Consider the following 22207-nt stretch of genomic DNA (forward strand, 5'->3'; position numbering starts at 1 on the left):
ATGATCATCACAAGAAAGCATTATGCCAAAATGTGTCGAGTGTTTCAAAGGAGCTATAGTTTCTAGGTGCCAAAGGAAGAAATAGCTGGTAACCCAAAAGATAGCCACCAGAAGATGGATGCATCTTGTAGCATACACCAAACTTAGAGGGTGGGCAGATCCAGTGCTGGAGGCTCGCACATGAGTGGGGTCTGGAGAAGGGAAAAACTGAGACAAGCCTTCCACCGCAAAATCTACGGAGAGGCTGCTTCGAACCCGCGACCTGATGACTCAGTGAGTCTCACCACTGCACCAAACCTGCCCTTCATACACCAAACTTAGACCACGGAAAAATAATTATCTAGCCTAGTAAGTAGAAACTCTTAACCTCAAAACCGATCATGAGTATACAGACTTTTCACAAGTACGCAGAGAACATATGCATTTTCACAAGCTTAGAACATTAGGTCTTCTGGGCTTGTCGACAGAGATACAGTCTCAACTCTCAAGTTTAGTTCAGGTATAGTTCTTATATGGTGCGCTATTACACTTGTTCAGCTACCCCCACATAGTACATGTAATAAAAAGCAAGAGTATAACTCTCAGTAAAGTTTAATCATAAAATCTCAAAGAAAAAGGTAAAAGATTCATCATAGGCTTCCGAACAAGAAGCACATGATTCTATCACATAAAATTTGATAAGCCACTGGAGGATGAAGCGCAGATGGGAAACGAATCGTCGATCACATCTTTGTAGTTCGTTGGTGTCATCTGTTCTTGTTAAGTATCAAGACTGAAATATTTTGGCAATAGGCATGCACAAAACTATAGATGAAAAAGAAACCTCAGCTGTATAAGCTTCTTCCATTTGTTTCTCAACAACAAACTAAAGTTTGAACAAGCAGTACCCATGACTTACTGCAGGCTGCATTCTGACCATACCATCAATGCACTCTATTAACCAGCAGCAATCCATTCAATAAAGGTTGACTAATCCAAAGCTATAGCAGGATATGATCGACCTTACTATCATGTGATCTAAGGTATGCCAAACAATTCATGAACTCCTTTATCAGTAGACTTGTCTGCTCCAAACAAGTCAGGACTACTTTTTTCTGTGGATTTATCAGAGGAGCTGCTGTGAATCATTTGGTACGGAGGATTATTCATCCGCCATCCATTGACATCCATGGGTGGATCGGGAAAACGAGAAGTACATTCTTTGCCTTCAGAAGGAAATGGCAGTGCAACATCAGGTGATCTTCGTGGTCGCCGAACAGGTCTGCTGCTCCTGCTTGAAGATGGGAAAGTTGCCTCCCTGCCCTTCTGTTTGGTCCCAAGAAAGCCACAGGCAAGAGCTTCCAGAGCTCGAGCTGTTGGTGGGCGGCTTCTGCTACTATGTCTTCTTGAGTTGAAAGAAAGCTCATCATAGAGCACATCACTAGAGGCATCTATGTCTGGAAGGTGGCCAGTCACCTCCTCAGCTCCTGAAGTACACTGAGGTCTGACCATGGTTTCTGCATTTTTGTCAGATGGAGGGACGATGTAGCTCACAGTTGACTCAAAATCAGAAGGCATTTGTGGGATATTAAGATCAATGACATGCCTATTTTGGCATGTTTCCTTGTAAACCATTGTTTCAGCATTAGGAGGCACGTTGTCAAGCTGTCTGCAGTACGGTTTCTTGTTATTCACTTCAAAGGAAATGTTAGTTGATGAGCTTGGAGTTGCACCCCATACAAAAGATTTGGGCCCACTTGCTTCATTTTCTCCAGATGCATCATGATGCACTGGCTCGTCAACTTGCTTCCAGTGATGGTTTTCATTGGTGGCGGTATTCATGCGACCAGTTCTTTCAGTCTTGGATGAAACTAACCTCCTCCTCTTTGAAAAAGGTGCTAAGAAAATTTGGGACTCAGCATTAAGCCTTTGATCAAACTGAAAGCTTATTTCAGTGGAAGTAGTAGGAGCATGGACCATTTGAAAATCAACAGGAAGAATAGTTGCGTTTGAAGAGGATACATTATTCATTGTGCTGAAACCTTGATCAGTTGAAATATGACCATTGATCGACACTAATGTGCCTGAGGAAGCAGACTTCTGAATTACACTAGAATACACCTTATCAGCTGTTGGGGGCTTACTTTTTCTCTCCTCACTAGCATACTTTGCATCAGTTGTCCTTCGATCATCAGTAATTATATGTTCATACGGCTGAGAGCTGTCCTCAGAATCTGAGTGTTCCTCTGAGCTGTCACTCCCAGAACCTCCAGAATGTGGTGAAGACATGTAACCTTGACTGGAATCTGTTGGTAGGTTTCTTAGTGACCTCACCTTAGAAGGTTCTTCCCCTTGAACAAGACTGGTATCCACCACAGTAAATTTCATTAGCTCCGGAGAACACCCAGGCTCAGTGGGACGGCTATAGCATGAAGGTTTCTTGTTAGGAAGTATGTTTCTGTCAGATTCAGAATCATGGCTCCATCCATTTTCATGCTTAATCCCACTGTCATCATTACCACGCTCAACTCCAAATTCAAGCAGCCTTGGTTCAGATGCAACTTTGCTCAAGACATCACTAACAGAATCAAAATAATGATTTCCTTTGACAAGCTTCTTTCTAGAAAATTTCTTTACACCTGGAATCAGAAAGACTAAAGCATGCTTTCCAATTGGTGAAGAATCCTTAGGCTGCTCTGAGTGCCAGCCCCTTGAAAGCAAGCGAGGCCAGACAGCCTCCCAGAATAGATCATTCGATCTTGCCTTGCTCAGTCTGAAATCACCAGTCAAAAACTTTATGATATCTCCAGATGAAAGTGCTGAGCAAGCCTTGCCAACAGGGATTTCTGGGCGTGTTGAGATACCATGATTTCTACTAGGATCTAATGCAAATCCTGTCAGGTCATATTTTCCCTTGCCAACTCCAATTGCGTCTACAAGAACTTGAGCACCAACTGTGGATCTTAAGGTCAAAATAAACTGCTCAAAAGTAGATGTTCCTTCATTGAAGATCTTAAAGACCTGCAGGAGACCATATATTGTGGTCAGTCACTTGAGAGAGCTGATGGAATTACATCGATGCAATGAGCTGCTAGATGAAAATTCAGGGGTTTCTTAGAGGAAAAGGTGTAAAAAAAAACTACATTCTACAAAATAAATAAGAACAATCATACTCATGCTAGGTCTTTTTGAAAAGCAGAGTACAGCAGCAATGCTGATGAACTGTGCTGCCCTAAGCATCATTCAAAAAATAAAGATATTAGAATATGTATAGGCCTGTAGCTATCGAACTGATCCGACACATCAGTTTTCAATGGTTTGATTCAGTAGGAAAAAGTAGAGGAAAAGAAAAGTCAACACACCTCCATCAAAGGAGCTTCAACTTCCCTAGCTACACCAGCAAGCAAACGGGACAACAATTCCTGCTGCCTTGGACCAGAAAATATACGCAGACCAAGAATACACCTCCTACTTCTTGCTTTTCTACATGCAGCCCATCGTCTGTATGCATCAGACCTGAAAAATTCTCCATAGTAGTATGACAAAACTTCTCCCATCGTCTTAGTTTCAGTAAATTTTGTCACCTGGACAAGATTTTTCCCAAAAATGTAAAGACCAAGAAGAAAAGTCTGTGCCTCTTCATCAGTCCAGGAGTATCTTGGCATCCCAGGCAATGGAAAAGAATCATTGAGTTTCCTATTTACACAAGAACAACCTAAAAGCTTCCTTTTCTGTAAGCAGTGCATGTCTTGTCTAGCAGATCCTGATAAATTCTCAACTTGTTCAGCAGATTCAACTTTACAGTTTAGACATTCCGAACAAACACCATGCTGATACAAATTTTCCGGAACATTTCCACTATTGTGGTTGGAACCTTCATCTTGTGAAGGAGATGAACTGTGTCCTGAAAATCCCCTCCGCTCTTCTTTTACATGGCTGCTTCTATTTTGGGCCCATGTGACTGGAATAGCTAATCCTACTCCCACAGGGTACTCAAAGCCAAACGCCATGCTGTCATAAACTGTTGATGACCTTAGTTTCATCTTTTCCTCTACAGTTAGTAGATCTGGAACTTTCACCTGGTACTCATCCCCTACACGAGGGTATACCCGTGTGTCTTCGTTGACCTCCTCTGGACATAAAGGTTCTAGAAAACGAGGCGGATCAACAAGCATCTCTATCGGATGCTCTTCATCATCCTTGATTTCAATGGGTTCCATCTGCACGGAAGCAATTGGAGTACAGGATTAGGATCCATGATGGCTAATGCAAAGATGATTGATAGAACATAAATATGCAGAACGAAGATATCTACCTCATAATCTTCTTCTTTCTTGATTTCAAGAGAATCCATCTGTGAAAAAAAGTACAGGTTCAAAATCATATTAACCATCAGTTAGCGACCAGACTTGCGTGCATATCATAAAAACAGGAAAAATATAACCCTAAGACAAGTCTGCAATACATGAAGTGTGAAAAATGTGGAGGGGGGGAATCAACTTAGTCATACTATAAGGGCAGCTCCAACAATTGCCTTTTAAGCTAGCTCTAAGCATTTTTCTCATATTTTAATAGAAGAGAGAGAAAAGCTAGCTCTTGATCAAGAGCTAAGCTCTTGCACACATTTCAAGGTTGTGTGAGAGTGTCATGTGGGGCTATCCATGTTAAAAGCTATGTGCTAAAAGTTAGCACTATTAGAGAAGTTGGCTTAGAGCTAGTAGCTAGCTCTGATCATTGTGGGTGCCCTAGAGGACTATTAGAGACTACACATATCTCTAATAAGGACCAGTGGGAGCACAAAATTAGCTTTAGCAGGACCAAAATTCCAATGGACAACTTGTGCATCAGTGTACTCAGCAATATAGGTAAAATGACAAGAAGTGCAGAATAACACGTGGCACTTCACTCAATGACATGTGGGCCTGACCTTTATTTTAAATGAACAAAAACTTCCAAATTTGCAATGCTGTTTTATGCCATAAATAAACCATATACCAAAATGAGATTTAAACACACAAGTTAGACGTCATGGAAAGCATACATGGTTCCTGCATTCCAACATTTCCAACTTCTAAACATAAACAGTATACTATGCCGATGGAGAAAAACCTTCTACCGCTCTAAATAAAAACTAAAATGGCAGCATTTTGCAGTCACCCCCACCAGCAATTTGCATTAGCAGTGAAAGCAATTGCTGACTAGGCTTGATCCACCGATCAGTATAAAAAAAGCTAACGAACAATTTCTCTTTATCAATCTCACACCAGCCAGAAGAAAACTTAAACGTCGCACATGGTATTCAATTGATCCCCCAATTTTTTTCGAGTTGGAAACTTAACTGCATCCGCGCTTCGGGACCAAGTTGTACGGGGTCAAGTGAGATCGATCTCGCGAGCTGACGAATAAGAGCCTAACCGAACCATCAAGGGATGGATTGGATTAGTAGCGTCTCACGAAACAAGCAAATCCGATGCTAACCGACGGAGAGAACTAACGAAGATGCGGATTTGATTGGTCGAAGCAAAGATGAGATCCCGGACAAGACAATTCTTAGAACAATACATCTAAGCAAGCTATGGTACTTTTACCAGCAAATGGAATCAGTCGCGGGTCCGGACGGATCTCCAGTCCACGCCACTAGAATACAGAGGCACAACGACGACGAAGATGCAGATGAAGAATTATACTTGGAAGCGGCCAGCGTGCTCGGCGTCAGGATGCCGGAGACGCGGCCGCTGGTGAAGTGGACGGCGGCGGCGCTGCCGCGGGCGCTGCCGAAGTGGTGAGGAGGTCGATGCGACGGTGAGTCTGTGAGAGTTTGAGAGATGCTTTGAGACAAACCAAACCAGACGGGGGCAGCCGGGTGGAGGTGGACCCCAAGCGCATTACGGGCCGGGTTGGGCTGGCAAAAAAATAATCCAAAAAAAGGGGGAAGTTTTGGGCCTGTTGAATGCGCCTGTGCACCTTTGTTTGAGTACTGTCTTTTAGCCAAGGTTGTACGTGGAAAGATTCTAAACCTTAGCAACCGATTAATAAGATCCTGAAAGATTATCAATCAATTCAAGATAATGATACGTACAATGTTTAATGCATCATATGTGAGTGAATTATATATATTTTTAATTTCTGTTAACTATTACTACTACATGGAACATATATTCTGGTTAAAACATTGTTATAAAAGTTGCAAGTTTTTACTGTAGCACTGGTTTTTAATTTTTAGTGCCAAAATAATAACTGTAGCACGTGAGTGAAGCAACCATCGCTGGCGCTGAGACTCCCCCCCCCGCCCTGTGTGCTCTTTTTTGACAAACATTTTTATGTGCATAAATAATTGTAACAACAACAACAAAGCCTTAAAGTTCCAAATAAGTTGGGGTAAGCTAGAGTTGAAACCCAGCAGAAGTAATCAAGGTTCAGGGGACAAAATTTCATTTTGCTATGGGGAGCTGCTATTTTAAGAACTTTGCTACAAGACAACGCTACAGTGAAAATTGGCTAGCGGACGATGTCATTCCTGGTGCATTTGTTGTGTGTCCTGTTGCAATAGCTACACTTTTAACAAATGCACACAGGATGATAATGTTTAGTGGGCAAAACTCCACTATGTATCGTTTTTTTTTTCGAAAAGCACTATGTATCGCTGGGCAGAAGTAAACAAAAATAGTTCCACAGCAAAAAAATGAATTATATATATAAAAAATATGTTGGTTAAGTGGTCAAATAAAGAAGATGATGGTGGCCGTGGGTGCCTGCCTGCCTGCCTGGTGTGGTCAAACTTTAGGAAGAAAAAATGTCTTCTCTGAAATTTAAACTAAACAGCCGGAAACTTGCAAAGATTTATCCAACAGGGCAAAATAGTGCGAGTGTGCGACGGATACAAAAGTCACCATATCTGCCCAACAGCCTAAACACCATGAAAAACTGTACAAAACTAGCAAAATATATCACATGCGACGCAACAAAACAAGTGTCGACGTCAGCGCCGAACATCCCCGTCTGGGATTAGAGGCACAGGAGGACAAAAGGAAAACTGTGAGCGACTTCAACAATGTCATCCAGTAGCATCTACAATGCTTCTAACTCCGTGATACGTCTGAGGTCCTTCTAACAATTGCTTTTGCCTTTCCGCACTCCATCGTTTCCTAATGCACGGTTTTTACTAGGTTCAAGGAGAAAATCTTTATACTAATCATGGCTGCATTTTCATCAGGGTAGCAAAGGGGAGGAAAATAACAACGACTGCATTTTCCAGTCATCCCCCCACCAAAGCATTAGCATCCCCGCTGACAGCTATTGCATGTTGCGCTCGATCCACTAATCACTTTATCAATCCTCGCAAGTAAGGCACCGATTCAGTCGATGCCCCCCAAATTTTTCGCGAGCAGCAAAGCGAATTGCGCCAAGTCATAAGGGAGTCAACAGAGATCGATCTTGCGCGTCGGGAAAACAAGAACGAAATCAAGCCATCAAATTAACACCAATGGATGGATGGATTAGACCACTAGCGTGTCGCCAAGCAAAGAAATCCAAGTTTCAAATCACCGATGGGCTGGACGGACGAGAGATGCGGATTCGATTGCGCACACAGAGATGAGATCCCACGCAACACAGTTCAAGTAACCATCCATCGAAGCAAGATGAGGAGCCTTACCAGAAAATGGAAACGGCCGCAGGCCCGGACGGATCTCCAGTCCACGCGGTTCGGCTGAGAGGGCAACGACGAAGACGAACCTTGAAAAGACGCGAATTACTTCGAGATGGATGACGTGCTCCGGCGGCGGGATGCCAGAGATGCGACCGCTGGCGAAGTGGACGTGCGGCGGCGATGGCGCCTGCCTGGCGTGGCGCGGGCGCTGCCGAAGTGCAGAGGAGGACGATGATGGTGTGTGTCTGTGTGAGACCGTGTGACGGTGTGAGAGATGCTTTGAGGCGAAACGGGGCAGCACTAGCAGGGAGGAAGCGTGGACCCAGAGAGTTGAAGCGGGCTAGGCCGGGCCAGTAGAAAGCCTAGTGATATGTTGGCCTTATAAAGGCCTCGCTGGACCGTCCTGTTACATTACTGGGCCTGGTTTGTAAGGCTGGGCTATAAATTTTGAACTCTTTCGCTGCCGTCTCGATCAACCTCTCGTAATTCCTCCGTCTCAGTTTTCTCTTTTAAAAAAAAAATACTTCGTCTATATTGCAAGGCATGTGATTTTGTTCGACATTACAAGGCTTATCTCCAAGAGTTCCTTAATTCCCTTCCTAATTCTTGGTTTTTAGCAAGATAAGAAAAAACATCTCTCCAACAATCCATAATACATCCTTCTAATCTTTTAGAACTTTGAAAAAGTCACCATGTTCAGCGTAAGATCTACAAGGGTCGGTCCGGTGGTGGTCGGGCCTGCTAAGATCTCACCAACCAGGCTAACGCTAACCCTAACTGCCCCCACACCCTCTCGCTCTCTCACCCCTCCCACGCAGGCGCAGCCCCCTCCCAGCGCCTCATTCTCAGTCGCCCCGCTCGCCTCCTCACATCACAGCTCTTCCCCTTCTCACGTCACAGCTCGCGCTTCCCTCTCGCCTCTTCCGCCCTCTCCGCGTGCAGCGGCGTCTCCCTCGCACGCATGGTCGTCTCCCTCGCGCGCGGCATGACATCCGCGCACAGATTCGAGCGGCGACGGGTGGATTCAAGCGCGCCAGCAACCGCCGCCTCCTTGCCTCCCTGCGCGGCCCCACCTCCAGCCTCCAGGGCGAGCGCGCCGCGCGGCCGCCGCCACTTCCCGTGGCTGCCCTTGCCTCCTGCTCTCCCCTTCCCTCTCTCTGTGGGCCTCGGGCCATCCTGGCACGCTTGGGACGCCGTGCCTTCTCGGGCCGGCCCGGTCCGAAAAACGGCCCAGCAGGCCGTGCCTGGCATGGGCCCGTGCCGTGCTGGGCCGGGTCGGCCCGTTGGCCATCTATAGAAGAAGCTAGGCGAATCTATACCCTGTTCGCTTATAGTATCAGCCATGCGCATCAGTCAGCTTATAAGCCACAGAAACGATCCAGCGAACATGTTGGTAGAAAATTTGGCTTCTTCTCTCCTCTTTTTCTGAGCTAAAAATTCGAGGCTCACGGCATGAAGCTAAGCGGGCGGAGGCTGTTTGGTGCAGAACGACTTTGAAAGGATCAAATATTCTCTAACACACTGTATGGTGTTCGTGTATCACTATGTCACGGTAGAACCAATGTAGCGTATTATGAAGCAGATATGAACGTACGATGTGTACGTAGGGTGGTACGAGTTTGACATGTCTTTCAACATAAACCATTTTTTTTTTGAAAACGGTCAATAGAAGGATTTGATTGCTGCTCCACGCCTCCACCGTATACTATGTTTGACCGTAACGCTAAACCCGTTCGCGTTTCCGTCGCCGCCTCGAGACCGTTTCCATAACTCCGTTGCTCCCGTCTCGACTCGTCTAGTCCCACTCCCACCCCCGGCCCATCACGGACAGGTGGGCCCAACCTCGCAGCCACGAGATTTGACCGCTGTCCTTGGCTCCGCTCAGGGGCCCGTTGTCACCCTTTCCCCGCTCCCGGACCTCACCAACCCCGCATCCAATCCACCTCCGCGGCCCACTCGAGAGCCCGTCGCGTCCGCCCGCTCCCCTGGACCGCGCCCACCGTGCTCCGGTCCACGGCCACGTTTGTCACATTCGTGCGCGTCTGAGAGCGGTCCACAGACCCAAGTCCAGGCGACGACACCGACGACCACTCCGCCGCCGACCTCTCCGTACCGCGACGGAGATGCAATCGAGGCTTTCGGCGCCGAATCTCCCGTCCACCACCTGTCCGAACGATCCCTGGCCGTCCGTGTGGCCAGGCGACGGCCGGATGGGGCTCCAGCGCGGCACGTGGCGGGCGAGCAGCAGCAGCCACCCCCTGGATCCCACCGCGACCCGATCGGCCAGCACCGCGCACCGGCACGGCACCCGACTGTTTGAATCCCGCGCGGGCCCCACTCGCAGTAAATTCTCCTGCATAAATCCTGGACCACCCCGCCCCCATACACTTGTTAAATTATCTCCATGACAAGCGGGCCTACAGAACTCCTTGACCCACTTGTCGGTGAGCGTTTTAGGACAGCGGACCCGACGAAGCAGGACGTGGTGCCCGAGGAATAAGACAAGTTAACTCCACCTCACCACCGCCAGTAAACTGCGAGTCCTCCCATCCTTGCTTTGTCGCCCTCTCTCTCTCTCCTCCCAGCCATCCTCCTCTCACTGCCGTTCCCCAAACCCAAAGCAGCCCCTCGGCTTCTCTTCTCTGGAGGGACAGGGGGGTGGGGGGGGCGGCCGCCGGCGTCGACCTTCGCGAGGAAGGAGAGGAGGCAGTTGGATCCCGCTGGATTCGATTGGATTGGATTAGGACGGGATCACCGCGGGCAGGTAAATACTGCTCATTAATTGCTTTCCTTCCTCGCGTCGATCCGGCCTTTGAATCGCGAGATTGCTCCCGGTTCTAGCCGGATTGGATAACCGATTTCTTTCCAAGGGGAGGTACTTCGATTCTTGGAGCTGGTTTCTCCTCCTCGTTTCCATTTTCATGCTTTCCTTGTTTGATGATTTCTTGATCTCGTTTCGAAGTTATTACTATATATCTCCGGGGCCCCGTCTTGCTGAATCTAAGTCCTTGCCGTCGTTGCAGATGCGCTGAGCTCTTGCCGTGTGCAGTGAGCGATGGGCGACCTTGCTGATCTCGCGGGTGCGGGCGAGGCGGCGCGTTCGCATCTCACCGCCGGCGGCGGCGGCGACCAGCGGGACAGGATGGCGGCGATGCTGGAGCTCGCGGCGGCCGACGACGCCGCGGGGTTCCGCGAGGCGCTCGCGGGGGGAGGCGCCCAGGGCGACTCGGCGGAGCTGGCGGACGGAGTGGGGCTGTGGTACGGCCGAAGCAAGGCGTACGAGCCACGCACGCCGCTGATGGTCGCGGCGACTTACGGCAGCGTGGAGGTGGTGTCCCTGCTGCTTGGCCTGGGATGTGTCGACGTCAACCGGCGCCCTGGCGTCGATGGCGCCACCCCGCTGCACTGCGCCGCCTCCGGTGGCTCGCGGAACGCCGTGGCCGTCGTCAAGCTGCTCCTGGCTGCCGGCGCCGACCCAGTAACCCCGGACTCCGCCGGTCGCCTGCCTGCCAACGTCATCTTGTCTCCTCCTGCTTCGCTCGACGCCTTGGGCGATCTGGAGATGCTCCTTGGCGGCCGCCGAGGGCTCGCTGTCGCTACCTCGGTGCCATCGCGCTCGTCGTCCCCGCCGCTCTCTTCCTCGCCGGATGAGGGCAACAGGTCGCCATCCTCGCGGTCGTCTTCGTTGTCCCCGATTACCGTGGACCGTGCCAAGAAGGAGTATCCGGTGGATCCGACGCTGCCCGACATCAAGAGCAGCGTGTATGCTTCCGACGAGTTCCGCATGTTCGCGTTCAAGGTGCGGCCATGCTCCAGGGCCTACTCGCATGACTGGACAGAGTGTCCGTTCGTGCACCCTGGCGAGAACGCCCGCCGCCGGGACCCCCGCAAGCACCCATACACGGCAGTTCCCTGCCCCAACTTCCGCCGCCCTGGCGGCTGCCCCAGCGGTGATAGCTGCGAGTTCTCCCATGGTGTTTTTGAGAGCTGGCTCCACCCGTCGCAGTACCGCACAAGGCTCTGCAAGGAGGGCGCAGCTTGTGCCCGCCGCATCTGCTTCTTCGCCCATGATGAAGATGAGCTCCGCCATGTGCCTCACAATAGTGGTGCAGGTCTGCTGTCTCCCCGTGCCTCTTCATCCATTGACATGACTGCTGCTGCTGCTGCTCTTGGGCTTCTACCTGGATCTCCTACCAGGCACTTTGTGCCACCACCTCTGTCACCATCTGCCTCCAACAATGGTGGAGATGCTGCTGCTCATTGGCTCCAAGGTAGCAGGCTACGATCTTCTTTCAATGCAAGGGATGCACAGGTTGATGACCTTGGCGCTCTCCTGGAATGGGAATCACAATACCTTGGAGCGCTCAGCCTCCCACAAAGCAGCCGATCCCAGGCCCGCCTTTCTACTGGTCTGAGTATTCGTCCAGCATCAATTGCTCCATCCAACCTTGAAGAGATGTATGCTCCAGACATGGCTATGTCGCCAAGGTTCACCAATGACCGAGGTTACTCAGTCTACTCACCAGCACACAAATCAGCCCTTCTAAACAAGTTTCATCAGCAGCAAAAGGGCCTTTTGTCGCCTGTCAATACCAACAGGATGTACTCACCTAGGGGTCTTGATCCAGCAATTCTCCATTCTCCATTTGGTGGCATGTCTCCTCGGTCTCCTCGGACTATGGAGCCAACATCTCCCCTAAGTGTCCGTGTTGGAGCTACGGTTACACAGCGTGATATGTTGGATCAGTTCTCTTCCCTGAATAAGCATCAAGTGCCAACTGTGGGATCGCCACGGAATCTTAATGCCTCATGGGGCAACATTGGTACCCCAAAGAGTAAGGTCGACTGGGGTGTTGACGACAACGAACTAGTCCGCTTGAGGCGCCCTGTGCAACCTGGAAATACAGCAGAGGAGCCAGATGTGTCTTGGGTGCAGTCACTGGTGAACCATGCTGAGCTGAATGGCAAGAGGGGTGAAATGGCAGGTATGGCTTCTCGATCGATTAATAGGCCTGACCTGAGCAGTCAGGGTGACTCAATGGATCAGAGTGTTATTGCTTCTTGGCTTGAGCAGCAGATGCACTTGGAGCCGAAGTAACTGTCAAAGAGTCCTTTTGCTCTCAAGGTGGATGAAACCATCTTTTTGCCGAGTTAGTTTCCGAGAAGAATAGTTATTTGTCCTAGTAAATAATAATATTATTTTTTATTCTTGAAATTTTTGTTCGCAAAGTCTAAGATGGTGGTCTTCAGGAAAGCATTTGCTCACAGATTGGTAGCTGAAAGCAGCTGTCGAGAATTGGTAAACAGCCTCGTTACCTTGGAGGTCCTAACTAGTATTCTTTTGATTAGTTCAGATGAGGTAAAAATTCATATGGTCCACCGTGAGAGTCAATAGTAATTGTGTTGATCTCTGTAACAAGAGAGGTTATAGATTTTTACCCCATTTATCAATGAACAATTTCATGAATACATTGATGATTCCAGTTTATTTTTCTTCTGAATACATTATGTTTTTCCTATTTTCTACCATGGAAAATTTGTATCCGTGTCAATTATATATTATAAAGTCCCAAATTTGGACACAAATCTTGCCATGCAGGACTGTGGAAACAATTTGCCCAAGTGTATATGAAATTATTGGTACCACAGCAGTTCCCAGTGATGCTCTTATGTTCTGTCGTAATGATTTTAATAAAGAAACTTGCATTTCATAAGCATTTTGTGGAAATTGAAATGTCCAGATTGTATAAGTTCTTATTTTGCGTTAAAAACATTCATGGGTCGTTGCAACCGATATCTGGTACTTCCAGACTACGGAGTAGTAAACTATCATTTTTTTAAAAGAAAAGTAGTAAACTATCATTGACTAGGGGCATGTTTGGTTGGAGATCTTGAGGACTTGTCTGGAAAAAGTGTTGCCAGAGAGTTGTTTGGAAAGTTGATTTTTGCCTGACCACGCAAGTCTGAAGAAGGTCTGTTTGGTTGGAAGCATGTGCCTGGATAGACTAATAAAGATATAATACCATCTTTAAAACATACATTAATGTTATAATGTATAAACAATAAATAAATAAAAATGATCCACATATTTTCTCAATTAATAATATATTTCAAATTATAAATAAATTTAATAGATTTGCTAGCTATTAAAAAACATCACAAGAAAAAACACATGAGAAAGGAAGATAATTACACTGCTCACACCGCTAATTTAGCGTGAACATGATCAATGAAAGGGATAAAGAATATAGAAAATATAAAATATACAAAACAAAAACTACACGGTGATATGATATGGTTCCCTTTTACCTTATCACTGTTTCCATGCCAGACAACCGCGTCAGTATCCAGGCAGTCGAATTCGGTCGCCTGGCTCACGTTGCCCTTGCTTGGTCGGGTCTATCATTTGAGGGCTCCAACCAAACACCTCACAGACAGACTCCAGGCAGCTGCAAATCCAGGCAAAAGTAGTCCAGGGTCTGATCAAACAAGCCCTAGATGTCTCCCGAATTGGTAGAAAATTTGGGATATGGTTCAACTTGTTTGTGTGAGGTACTGAGGTGCATGACATGGCCTGTTCTTCGCTTAACAAAAGATTAGTCAAGACCCAAAAGGGCAGCCGCCTTCCCAACAGAAAGGTGGTCAAAAGAAGCGCAACCGTTTTGGTCCGTAGCAAGTTCGTTCAACTGTCACGTGGCACCGTGTCAGCAAAGTTTGCTACGATCAGCAATGCCTTTTGCAGCAAATTGATAACATGGTGATCCAGTGCATCTACATTAATCTATTCACATATACAGATATACTACTACAAGCACAAGTGATGTGCTGTTGATCCAAACAAGCTTCTAGTGGAAACAAATCTAGGGGCCAATGAAATGGAAATGGAACTGCATACACAGCTCACAGCTCAAGTCATTTTTATAATGTAAACGGCCAATGGATGCTGCAAATTTGTCCAACACCCTTTTTACAAGTAGGTATGGTCGTATGGAGGAGTATCTAGCTAAAGCTAAAACATAGTTTCCAAATTTAGCTCTTCATTCAGGAGCAGTCGTATTCACAGTCCAAACAAACTGGGTGACCTCAATGGTCAGTTTCCGAAGCACACCCAACCAGATGGCATTTGCTGCAGAGATGGCAAGTTCAGATCCCGACACACCAGCTCCCCCCCGGCTCAGTTGGATTTGCACCTTCAGCCTCATGTGATTCGTCAGGTTGGTCAAATCTATTTATCCCGAGTACTCCCGAGCATAAAAACCATTTCTTGAGTACTAGTTTGCTGTCTCATGCCACTCCTGACGCGGACTCTATCGTGATTTTTATGGTCATTTATTACCCTTCTATTTATTATATTTTACTAAGGTGGTGCTGTATTTCCCGAAGAACAAGAGGGGGCGAAACTAAAGAAACCGAGTCTAGGCCCTGTTTACTTGCCGAATTTTTTTTTTGAAAAACGGTATTGTAGCACTTTCGTTGTTATTTGACAATTAGTGTCCAATCATAGTCTAATTAGGCTTAAAAGATTCGTATCGTGAATTTCGTCTAAAATGTATAATTAGTTTTATTTTTTATTTATATTTAATGCTTCATGCATGCGTCTAAAGATTTGATGTGATGGAGAATCTTGAAAAATTTTGTAAAATTTTGAAAACTAAACAAACGTAGACTCGACGTCTTCACGTCTACCAATGTCCCTCGAACGCTCCGGCACGCGCTGCCGCGATCCCGTGCGCCCGCTTCTTCCCTGTCGCCCCCTGTCGCGAACTCCTGCATGCGCGTTCGCAGGCCGTCGTCCAGCTCGTGTGCGGCCGCTTGCCCAGCGCCGCAGCTCTCCTGCACGCGCGCACTCGCAGGCCGCCGCCGTCTCCCATCGTCAAAGTGGAGGTGGAGATGGAGCCGTCCGCCCCTGAGATCGAATCGAAAGACTTGATCCGTCGAAAGCTAACATGCATGGAGATGGATCGAACGTACGTACCTGTGTTGATGAGCCTGTGGTGCTGCTGCTTTGCATTTGCTTCCCGATTAATCCAATCCAAAATAATCCCTCCCTGGTACGGTGCGCGCGGCTTCACCCAGGCCGCCGCCCTGACCTTGCGCATGCCGTCGCCCTGCACCGCCGCCCGCACGGAACCTCGTGCAGCCTCGCCCAGCAGACTCGCGCGGCTATCCCAGCGCTGCTGCAGTGGCCACACGAAGTTCCCGTCCACACCGGATGAGGAGAGATAGAAGCAACTAGACGGCCTGTTCGCTGATTGGTTTCTGAACTGATTTGGGTTGGCTGATGCTGGTTTGTTATGAGAGGAAAATACTGTTGACTGACTGGTTTGGGCTGACTGAAATCAACAAGCGAACAGGCCGAGAGAATGGGAGAGAGGAGTAATGAATGATTCGGTCTGCATTGGGAAATATGCAACGTGTTCGGCTGGTTTTGTCCTGATTTGTTTCAATTTATTTTCTCTCACGAAATACTATTTAATCATCCAAAATCAGCCACGCTACCGTGGCCAACCTCACCCTCCGAACGCAGTAATGGTTTCTATGGGTAGTGTCTCGTGACATAGAAACGCTATGTTTAGTTGCACTTCATTTTGCAAAATTTTTCAAGATTTTTCGTCACATCGAATCTTTAGACGCATGCATGAAGCATTAAATATAAATAAAAAATAAAATTAATTATATAGTTTAAATGAAATTCATGAGACGAATCTTTTAAGTCTAATTAGACTATGATTGGACACTAATTACTAAATAATAACGAAAATGCTACAGCTGTTTCTGCTCTGAGAGCCCTCGAACAAAAGTAGCATTCTGAAGTCCTCCAGCACAATTGCAACTGTGAGGCAAAGGGGACAGCTAGGAGAATAGAGACATGTTTGCTTCTCAACCTGACAAAGATGCTTGGACCAGGCAATTACCCAAGCTGTGGATTTATAGCGCCTGGCGGCCGGCAGCCTGTTCAGTTGGCTGGTTCGTATCGTTGCTGGTTCGTAAAGAAGTACTGCTGGTTGGTTTGTGTAAGAGAAAAATACTGTTCCGGCTGGAAATTTACGATCGTTTACGACAAGCCACAGCCAAACGAACAGGCTGCGGATCGATCTGCGGCGAGCATCCCCAGGCCACGCCGCGAAACAAACACGGGCCTGTTTAGATTAATCCCTGGAATCTTGCGTGGCGCAAGTGCGGCTCCCAGGCGTCCAATTTTGAGCGTCCGGGGCTAGGATGGCTTGCCCTGAGCACGAGCTTGCCTGGGAGACATCAATCCAAACATGCCCTAAATATGTAGAAAAGAATATAATCTTTATTTTGCGCTCGTGTTCCCAAATCCTAATGCATGGTTTCTAATCGACACTTCTAACATATTAGTTTACTTACATAACAAATTAATATTTTCTTTTGTTTCATGAATATATCCCTTCTGTGCATGTCAGCTTTTTAATCTATCTCTTTCTATAAATAAATGCCCTCAAATATCTCTAATTAGTTTATTATCTTGATTAGTTTCCTTACATGGCCGGTAGACTTCATTCATTTCATGATTCATGTTGAGGGCACAAGCAGATAAATGTACTTGTTCTTTTTTTTTTACTTCTTTTTCATGCATAATTACTTCACTTCGTTACACCTTATCACTGATTTTTTCCATTACACGGTTTGCAAGCCATGTCAAAACATGTTTTTTTTCTCGTTCTTTGTCAACTGATTAGCATGTGCAGAACCATTTTTACTATTTAATGTAATCAACCATTTACACCCTAGACAACATAGTATGTTGCCAAGTAAAGTTTACATGACATATACGCAATTGTTTACAGCAACACTGTCTAAACCACACAACTTGCATCCCTTCTCCGCATGCAAAAAAATCGCAATAACGATGTGCATATTGTATTGTGTTGCTGTATGACAACCATAAAAATTCTCTAATATTCAGAGTTAGAGCACTCCAAATGCCTATCATTCTTTAATCAATATACATTATGAGTTTGCCATTTCTCTCTAATAGCCAATGAACTGCTCTCTCCATCTTGAAATACAATGTATCCAAGCAATTTTAGGATCACATAAAGAGTTTGGCAAAAATACTAGCCCTACCCTCACTAATTAGTCAATTCAATTATTAACTTGCTTAATTTCTCCTCCCATCATTGACTTGTCATATAATTTTCCACTCACACACACACACACACACACACACACACACACACACACACACCAAACAGGAGATATGAATTCCCTCTTGAACTCCCCTTCTTATTTCCCTCTACCAACCAAATAAAAATTCACACCTTAATTTCTTCCGCCAACTCGCGCCACTAATTTCTATGCTGCCAAACGCATTGCAAGATCGATGCCAGTCCTAAACTGATAGACATGGGCTGGAATCAGCCGTGCCCATGACACAACAGGGCCAATGGGCCTAGGCCGTAATAAGGCCTATATAACTGTCTAACACTAACAATAATGACATTAGCTTTCCTAAAAAAAATGACATTAGCAAAAAAAAATGTAAATGGATCAGGCACGTGAGTATATCATTTTGTTCAATGCAGTTTTGTTTTATTCTAGCCGTTCAGAATAAATTTCGGGGACATAACGTTTTTGGGAAAAGTTTTTATTTTTGAGTTCGAGTTGAACATTCAAGCACTTAATTTGGTAAGCATAACCAAAATTGAATACAAATCAAATGCGATGTTCACTGTATTTTTCCGGTGCGGTCGAGATTTGCGTGCTATCAAACTGTTGTTAGGCAAAATTTTCACAAGCTCCTCATGGAAAGAATGAATTTCACAGGCATTGCAAATCTCTACAAAATTTCCTCGGAACCCCTCCATTTTCTATGTGCTCAGATTAGCACCTTCATCGCCACAGCAACGGAGGCACCATATAATGCACAGTTTTAAGGCATTGCAGCCCTGAACACAGTTTTAAGGCATTTCAGCCCTGAACACAGACCGAACATGAGTTCGGATAAGCAAGTATTGCCGCTCGAAAAAAAAATTGCAGGTAGCCAAACATACAAACAAACACATCTGAGGAATGAAAATTAATTGCAGTATTGTTCGAATGCTATTGTACCAGCTGGTCCTATGATAAGAATTACACAGGACTTCAATATGAACAAAACACAAAACACAACCTCTACAACTGTAAGTAGCCATTTCAAAAAACCACCCTTCTTGAATCCTGTAACTTATCTAGTAAGCACCTATCTGAACAGATTCAGATCAGAGTGAATAAAAGCGGTGTGGGATATGAATGGGACATCAGGATACATTCCACAAAGAGCACACCGCAAACACTCGAGCACTGTGAAGATCTGTATGAACGCGATAGACATCCAGAAGTACTGCATTGGCTTCCCCTGATAAACGATGCTTGGCATCCAGGTACACATGGTGGCCACCGCTTGGGAACCAGTGTCCAGAAGGATTGCTAGGATCACATGGAACCTCAGAAAGTGCGGCGACCACTTCCGCCTCACAACGAAGAAGTACACAGTCATAAATATCACCAGAAAGAGCCACCCAGGACAGAGAGTCATGGTATCGATGAAGGTGTACAACAGCGAAAACCCCTGCAAGTAAGTGTGCAGTTGGTAGATCACGTCGGCATAAGACCACATGTTGTGCAGTGGCAGCAAGTACGGCACACAAGCTAGAGTTCTCCACCACCATCTCGGTTTGGATGTCAGCTCAGGGTAGCTGAAAGATGCCAGTGAGGATGCCCGACAACTAACAGACCTTGGATGCTGATTGTGCTGTCTTGATAGTGATGGGATGCCCCTGACAGAATTCTCCCTCGGGAATGATGTAGGCATGCCATGGTGAATGGAATCAGTACCAACTGAAAAACACAAACAATAATGAAAATCAAATCCATTATTAGTAACTAGGGACAATAATCAAAGAATGTGACAATGGAACTATAGATAAATCCTGTCCATTAAATAAATCAGTATACACAACACTTGCAAAATGGTTTCATTTCCAATGTCGTTCTAAACACAAAAAAGCACCAATGGAGATAACTAAACCAAGGCTCGAACTCCATATCATGTATATATCTTGTTGATAATATGCTCTGGCTGGAACTCTGAACAATTCAAATTCATATCCTGTTTAAATGATTGTATTTTGTTTATTACTTTGCATTGTCTGAAACATGTGTCAACTAAACATTATATTATTTTTTTCAGCAAACCTATATCGGAAAATGGATCCTCAACAAGTAATCAAAGGAGTAACAATCCTAAAACTGCAAAACTTTTTTTTCATGAAACACAAAATATTGAACTGCAAGGTAGAGCCCAGGAAATCAGCAACACCAGATATTATAGCATCTAATGCAGGACTATAAGTATATGATGACACTTAATAGGAAACAAAATATTTGCCAGAAATAACATATAATGATAAGGTGCAATGAATATGCCAGCACACACAAAAGAATTGATAGCGCTAGCCACCTTCTGGAGAAGCCCAGGATCGGTTTAGCCGAGATAACTCTACAGGCTCTAAATCATAACAGCATTTCTTTAGTTATATTTCAGTTATCCTATTATGGACATTCAATGGCCCATTGTGTTGTTGTCCCATGTCCTGCATGCTTACAATATTCTGGAGTGACAAGAGAGAATTATGAAGCTGAATAGCTGATTTTTATAGACTTTGCTAAGAGAGGATTCAGAATTAACAAAGGTGGTTTTACAAGCTCAAATTGTCTGGAGAAAAGAATAACCTAATATAGTGCTAGTCACTATAATAATAATATTGTTTGAGCAGAAGCAACATGCACGAATAAAGTGGAATAGTTTAAGACAATACTTTGCTTCGAGGCATACACTGACCTATGTTTAAAGGGAGGTCTTTGGGTATCAGAAGAAACATTCAGTTCATAAGAAAAGAACCAGCTTCATGATATTTTGTCTAGAACTAGAATTATCAATCAAAAAGGTTTAATCAAGAAGATATAAAAGCAGAAAAGCAAGAAAACGCTGTTGGCAACGGAAATAAAAGAGTATCGTCGAAATTGAAGTGAACCAAAAGAAAATATATTTGCTGTTTTCATACCACGTAGAGCTCTTGCAGGAAAATGATTCGTCTTAATATGAAACTGGGTGCTCTTAAGACTTGATGATCTACCAGGAAAAGCTAGCAGCTGAGCATTTCCAACAGATACGCCCTGGCATAGAACCATTTTGCATGAGCTTGGCCTTAATCCTTATGCGGCTACCTGCGCATATACAGGTAAACGAACTGAGTGTTTGGTCTGACACTGAAATCATGTAGGGGGTGCAAACCCAACACAGATTAACTTATTTATTTGTTCAATTCGACAAGCATAATGAATTTGTTGAACACCAAACTGAAGCAATTTGGGAGGCAAACGGCACGGGCCGCGCCGCTAACCCGCTGGGCTACGCGTGCCGCAATTCACATAAACCCGCGCTGCAAACCCGCGAGATAGGAGCCGTCCAACGGCGCCGCGGCGTCCCGCAAGGAGGTGCGACAGCCAAGGAAGGGAGGACAAACAGAGAAAGCAGCCTCCTGTTTGTGCAGCTAGCCTGGGCAGAAGAACGCGGAGGGGAAGCCACGGGCAACTGAGGCTGAGGGCGGCGGCGAGCTGGAGCATGGTGGTGCGGAGGATAGTGCGCGCGTCGATGGGGTCGCGGATGTGGTGCGTGATGGCGCGGACGACGCGCCAGACGGTCTCCTCGCGGCGCTTACGGTGGCGAGGTCGCGGCCGAGCTGGCGCCCCTTGGTGCGGAGGAAGGACTCGCGGACCTTGAGGCGGAGCAGGCGCGGGAACAGGATCGGGAGGGAGACGGCGGCGGCGGAGGCGGCGAGCGCGCCCAGGACCTTGGCGGTGGTGAGGGCGACGAGGATGCGGCAGGAGCCCGGGCGGACGTTCAGCAGGTGGGCGACTCGCGAGGTATGCGGCGCCGGCGCTACGCGGGCTGCCGCGAAGCCCGCAAAAGCAAGCGGCGTCATGCGGGCCGCCGCATCTGCCCGCAAATTCCCTCGCGGCTGCTGCGGACGCGGGGCGGGCTGACCGCCGCCGCGCCGTTTGCAACCGTACATATGCTGTCCGTGAGTACCTAAAAATCAGTCGAGGTGTGCTCACCGGACGGTGGAGGATCCAGAGGATGGGAAGAGACGGACGGCGGCCGACGTAGCGGGCTCCGCTGGACCGCACTCCAGAGGAGCAGACCGGAGCGGGCAAGCGACGTCCCCCCAAATCGGAGAACACCGGGGATGGGGAGGCCGCGCCGCCGGGGGTAGGAAGAGATAGGGTTATGCAGCGGTAATCAGCCCCTGACAGGTATCTGGAATTCACTCTCGAGTCTCGAATACAACATGGACCTCTGCTCGCGCTGGGCTCGAACAAAACAAGCAGGCCCTAGGAAAATCTAGGCCCATGTAACTCTGGCTCGACATTAGCCTCGGCCTGCTTTGCCTTTGCTACCGAAATAGAAAGTTAAAAATTTCTGTTTCCAACAAATTATTACCATTGCCATTTGATGTGTGTAAATTGGCACAGATTAGGGTAATTTTAAGGTGATCTTGTGGCAGATTCTTG

The 22207-nt window shown here is 46.6% G+C and overlaps 3 protein-coding genes across 7 annotated transcripts; 1 reads left to right on the plus strand and 2 right to left on the minus strand.

The window, feature by feature from the left end:
- Nucleotides 1-396: 396 nt before the first annotated feature.
- Nucleotides 397-8029, minus strand: LOC136542477 (uncharacterized). Of its 3 annotated transcripts, none has more exons than XM_066534939.1 (4): nt 7634-8029; nt 4295-4333; nt 3342-4199; nt 397-3000 (listed from the first exon to the last, which is right to left on the minus strand). In XM_066534939.1, exons 2-4 carry the CDS (start codon nt 4331-4333, stop codon nt 1018-1020), a joined length of 2880 nt encoding a protein of 959 aa, XP_066391036.1. In that variant the 5' UTR covers nt 7634-8029; the 3' UTR covers nt 397-1017. The 3 variants fall into 3 exon arrangements, with proteins under 3 accessions (XP_066391036.1, XP_066391037.1, XP_066391035.1); XM_066534940.1 differs by lacking the exon at nt 7634-8029 and adding an exon at nt 5667-6177; XM_066534938.1 differs by lacking the exon at nt 7634-8029 and adding an exon at nt 5568-6175 and having other exon boundaries at nt 398-3000.
- A 2114-nt stretch (nt 8030-10143) lies between these two features.
- Nucleotides 10144-13113, plus strand: LOC136542478 (zinc finger CCCH domain-containing protein 50-like). Of its 3 annotated transcripts, none has more exons than XM_066534943.1 (2): nt 10144-10502; nt 10651-13113. In XM_066534943.1, the coding sequence occupies exon 2, from the start codon at nt 10683-10685 to the stop codon at nt 12723-12725; it is 2043 nt and encodes a 680-aa protein (XP_066391040.1). In that variant the 5' UTR covers nt 10144-10502; nt 10651-10682; the 3' UTR covers nt 12726-13113. The 3 variants fall into 3 exon arrangements, with proteins under 3 accessions (XP_066391040.1, XP_066391039.1, XP_066391038.1); XM_066534942.1 differs by having other exon boundaries at nt 10145-10391; nt 10590-13113; XM_066534941.1 differs by having other exon boundaries at nt 10145-10391.
- Nucleotides 13114-18658: 5545 nt separating this feature from the next.
- LOC136546996 (protein TIC 20-I, chloroplastic-like) lies at nt 18659-21981 on the minus strand. The gene is made up of 3 exons (XM_066538964.1): nt 21752-21981; nt 20698-20860; nt 18659-19471 (listed from the first exon to the last, which is right to left on the minus strand). The coding sequence occupies exons 2-3, from the start codon at nt 20822-20824 to the stop codon at nt 18834-18836; spliced, it is 765 nt and encodes a 254-aa protein (XP_066395061.1). The 5' UTR covers nt 20825-20860; nt 21752-21981; the 3' UTR covers nt 18659-18833.
- Nucleotides 21982-22207: the final 226 nt, after the last annotated feature.

The sequence above is a fragment of the Miscanthus floridulus genome, chromosome 3 (assembly GCF_019320115.1).
Source record: "Miscanthus floridulus cultivar M001 chromosome 3, ASM1932011v1, whole genome shotgun sequence".
Taxonomy (NCBI): Eukaryota; Viridiplantae; Streptophyta; class Magnoliopsida; order Poales; family Poaceae; genus Miscanthus; species Miscanthus floridulus.

Excerpts from the sequence above, each read along its gene's own strand:
- LOC136542477 (XM_066534939.1), bottom strand. The coding sequence starts at position 4,333 with ATGGATTCTCTTGAAATCAAGAAAGAAGAAGATTATGAG. Across the intron at positions 4,200-4,294 it reads AGAAAGAAGAAGATTATGAG|ATGGAACCCATTGAAATCAA; the intron begins GTAGATATCTTC and ends GCTTCCGTGCAG. Across the intron at positions 3,001-3,341 it reads TTGAAGCTCCTTTGATGGAG|GTCTTTAAGATCTTCAATGA; the intron begins GTGTGTTGACTT and ends GGTCTCCTGCAG.
- LOC136542478 (XM_066534943.1), top strand. The coding sequence starts at position 10,683 with ATGGGCGACCTTGCTGATCTCGCGGGTGCGGGCGAGGCGGCGCGTTCG.
- LOC136546996 (XM_066538964.1), bottom strand. The coding sequence starts at position 20,824 with ATGGTTCTATGCCAGGGCGTATCTGTTGGAAATGCTCAGCTGCTAGCT. Across the intron at positions 19,472-20,697 it reads TCCTGCAAGAGCTCTACGTG|TTGGTACTGATTCCATTCAC; the intron begins GTATGAAAACAG and ends TGTGTTTTTCAG.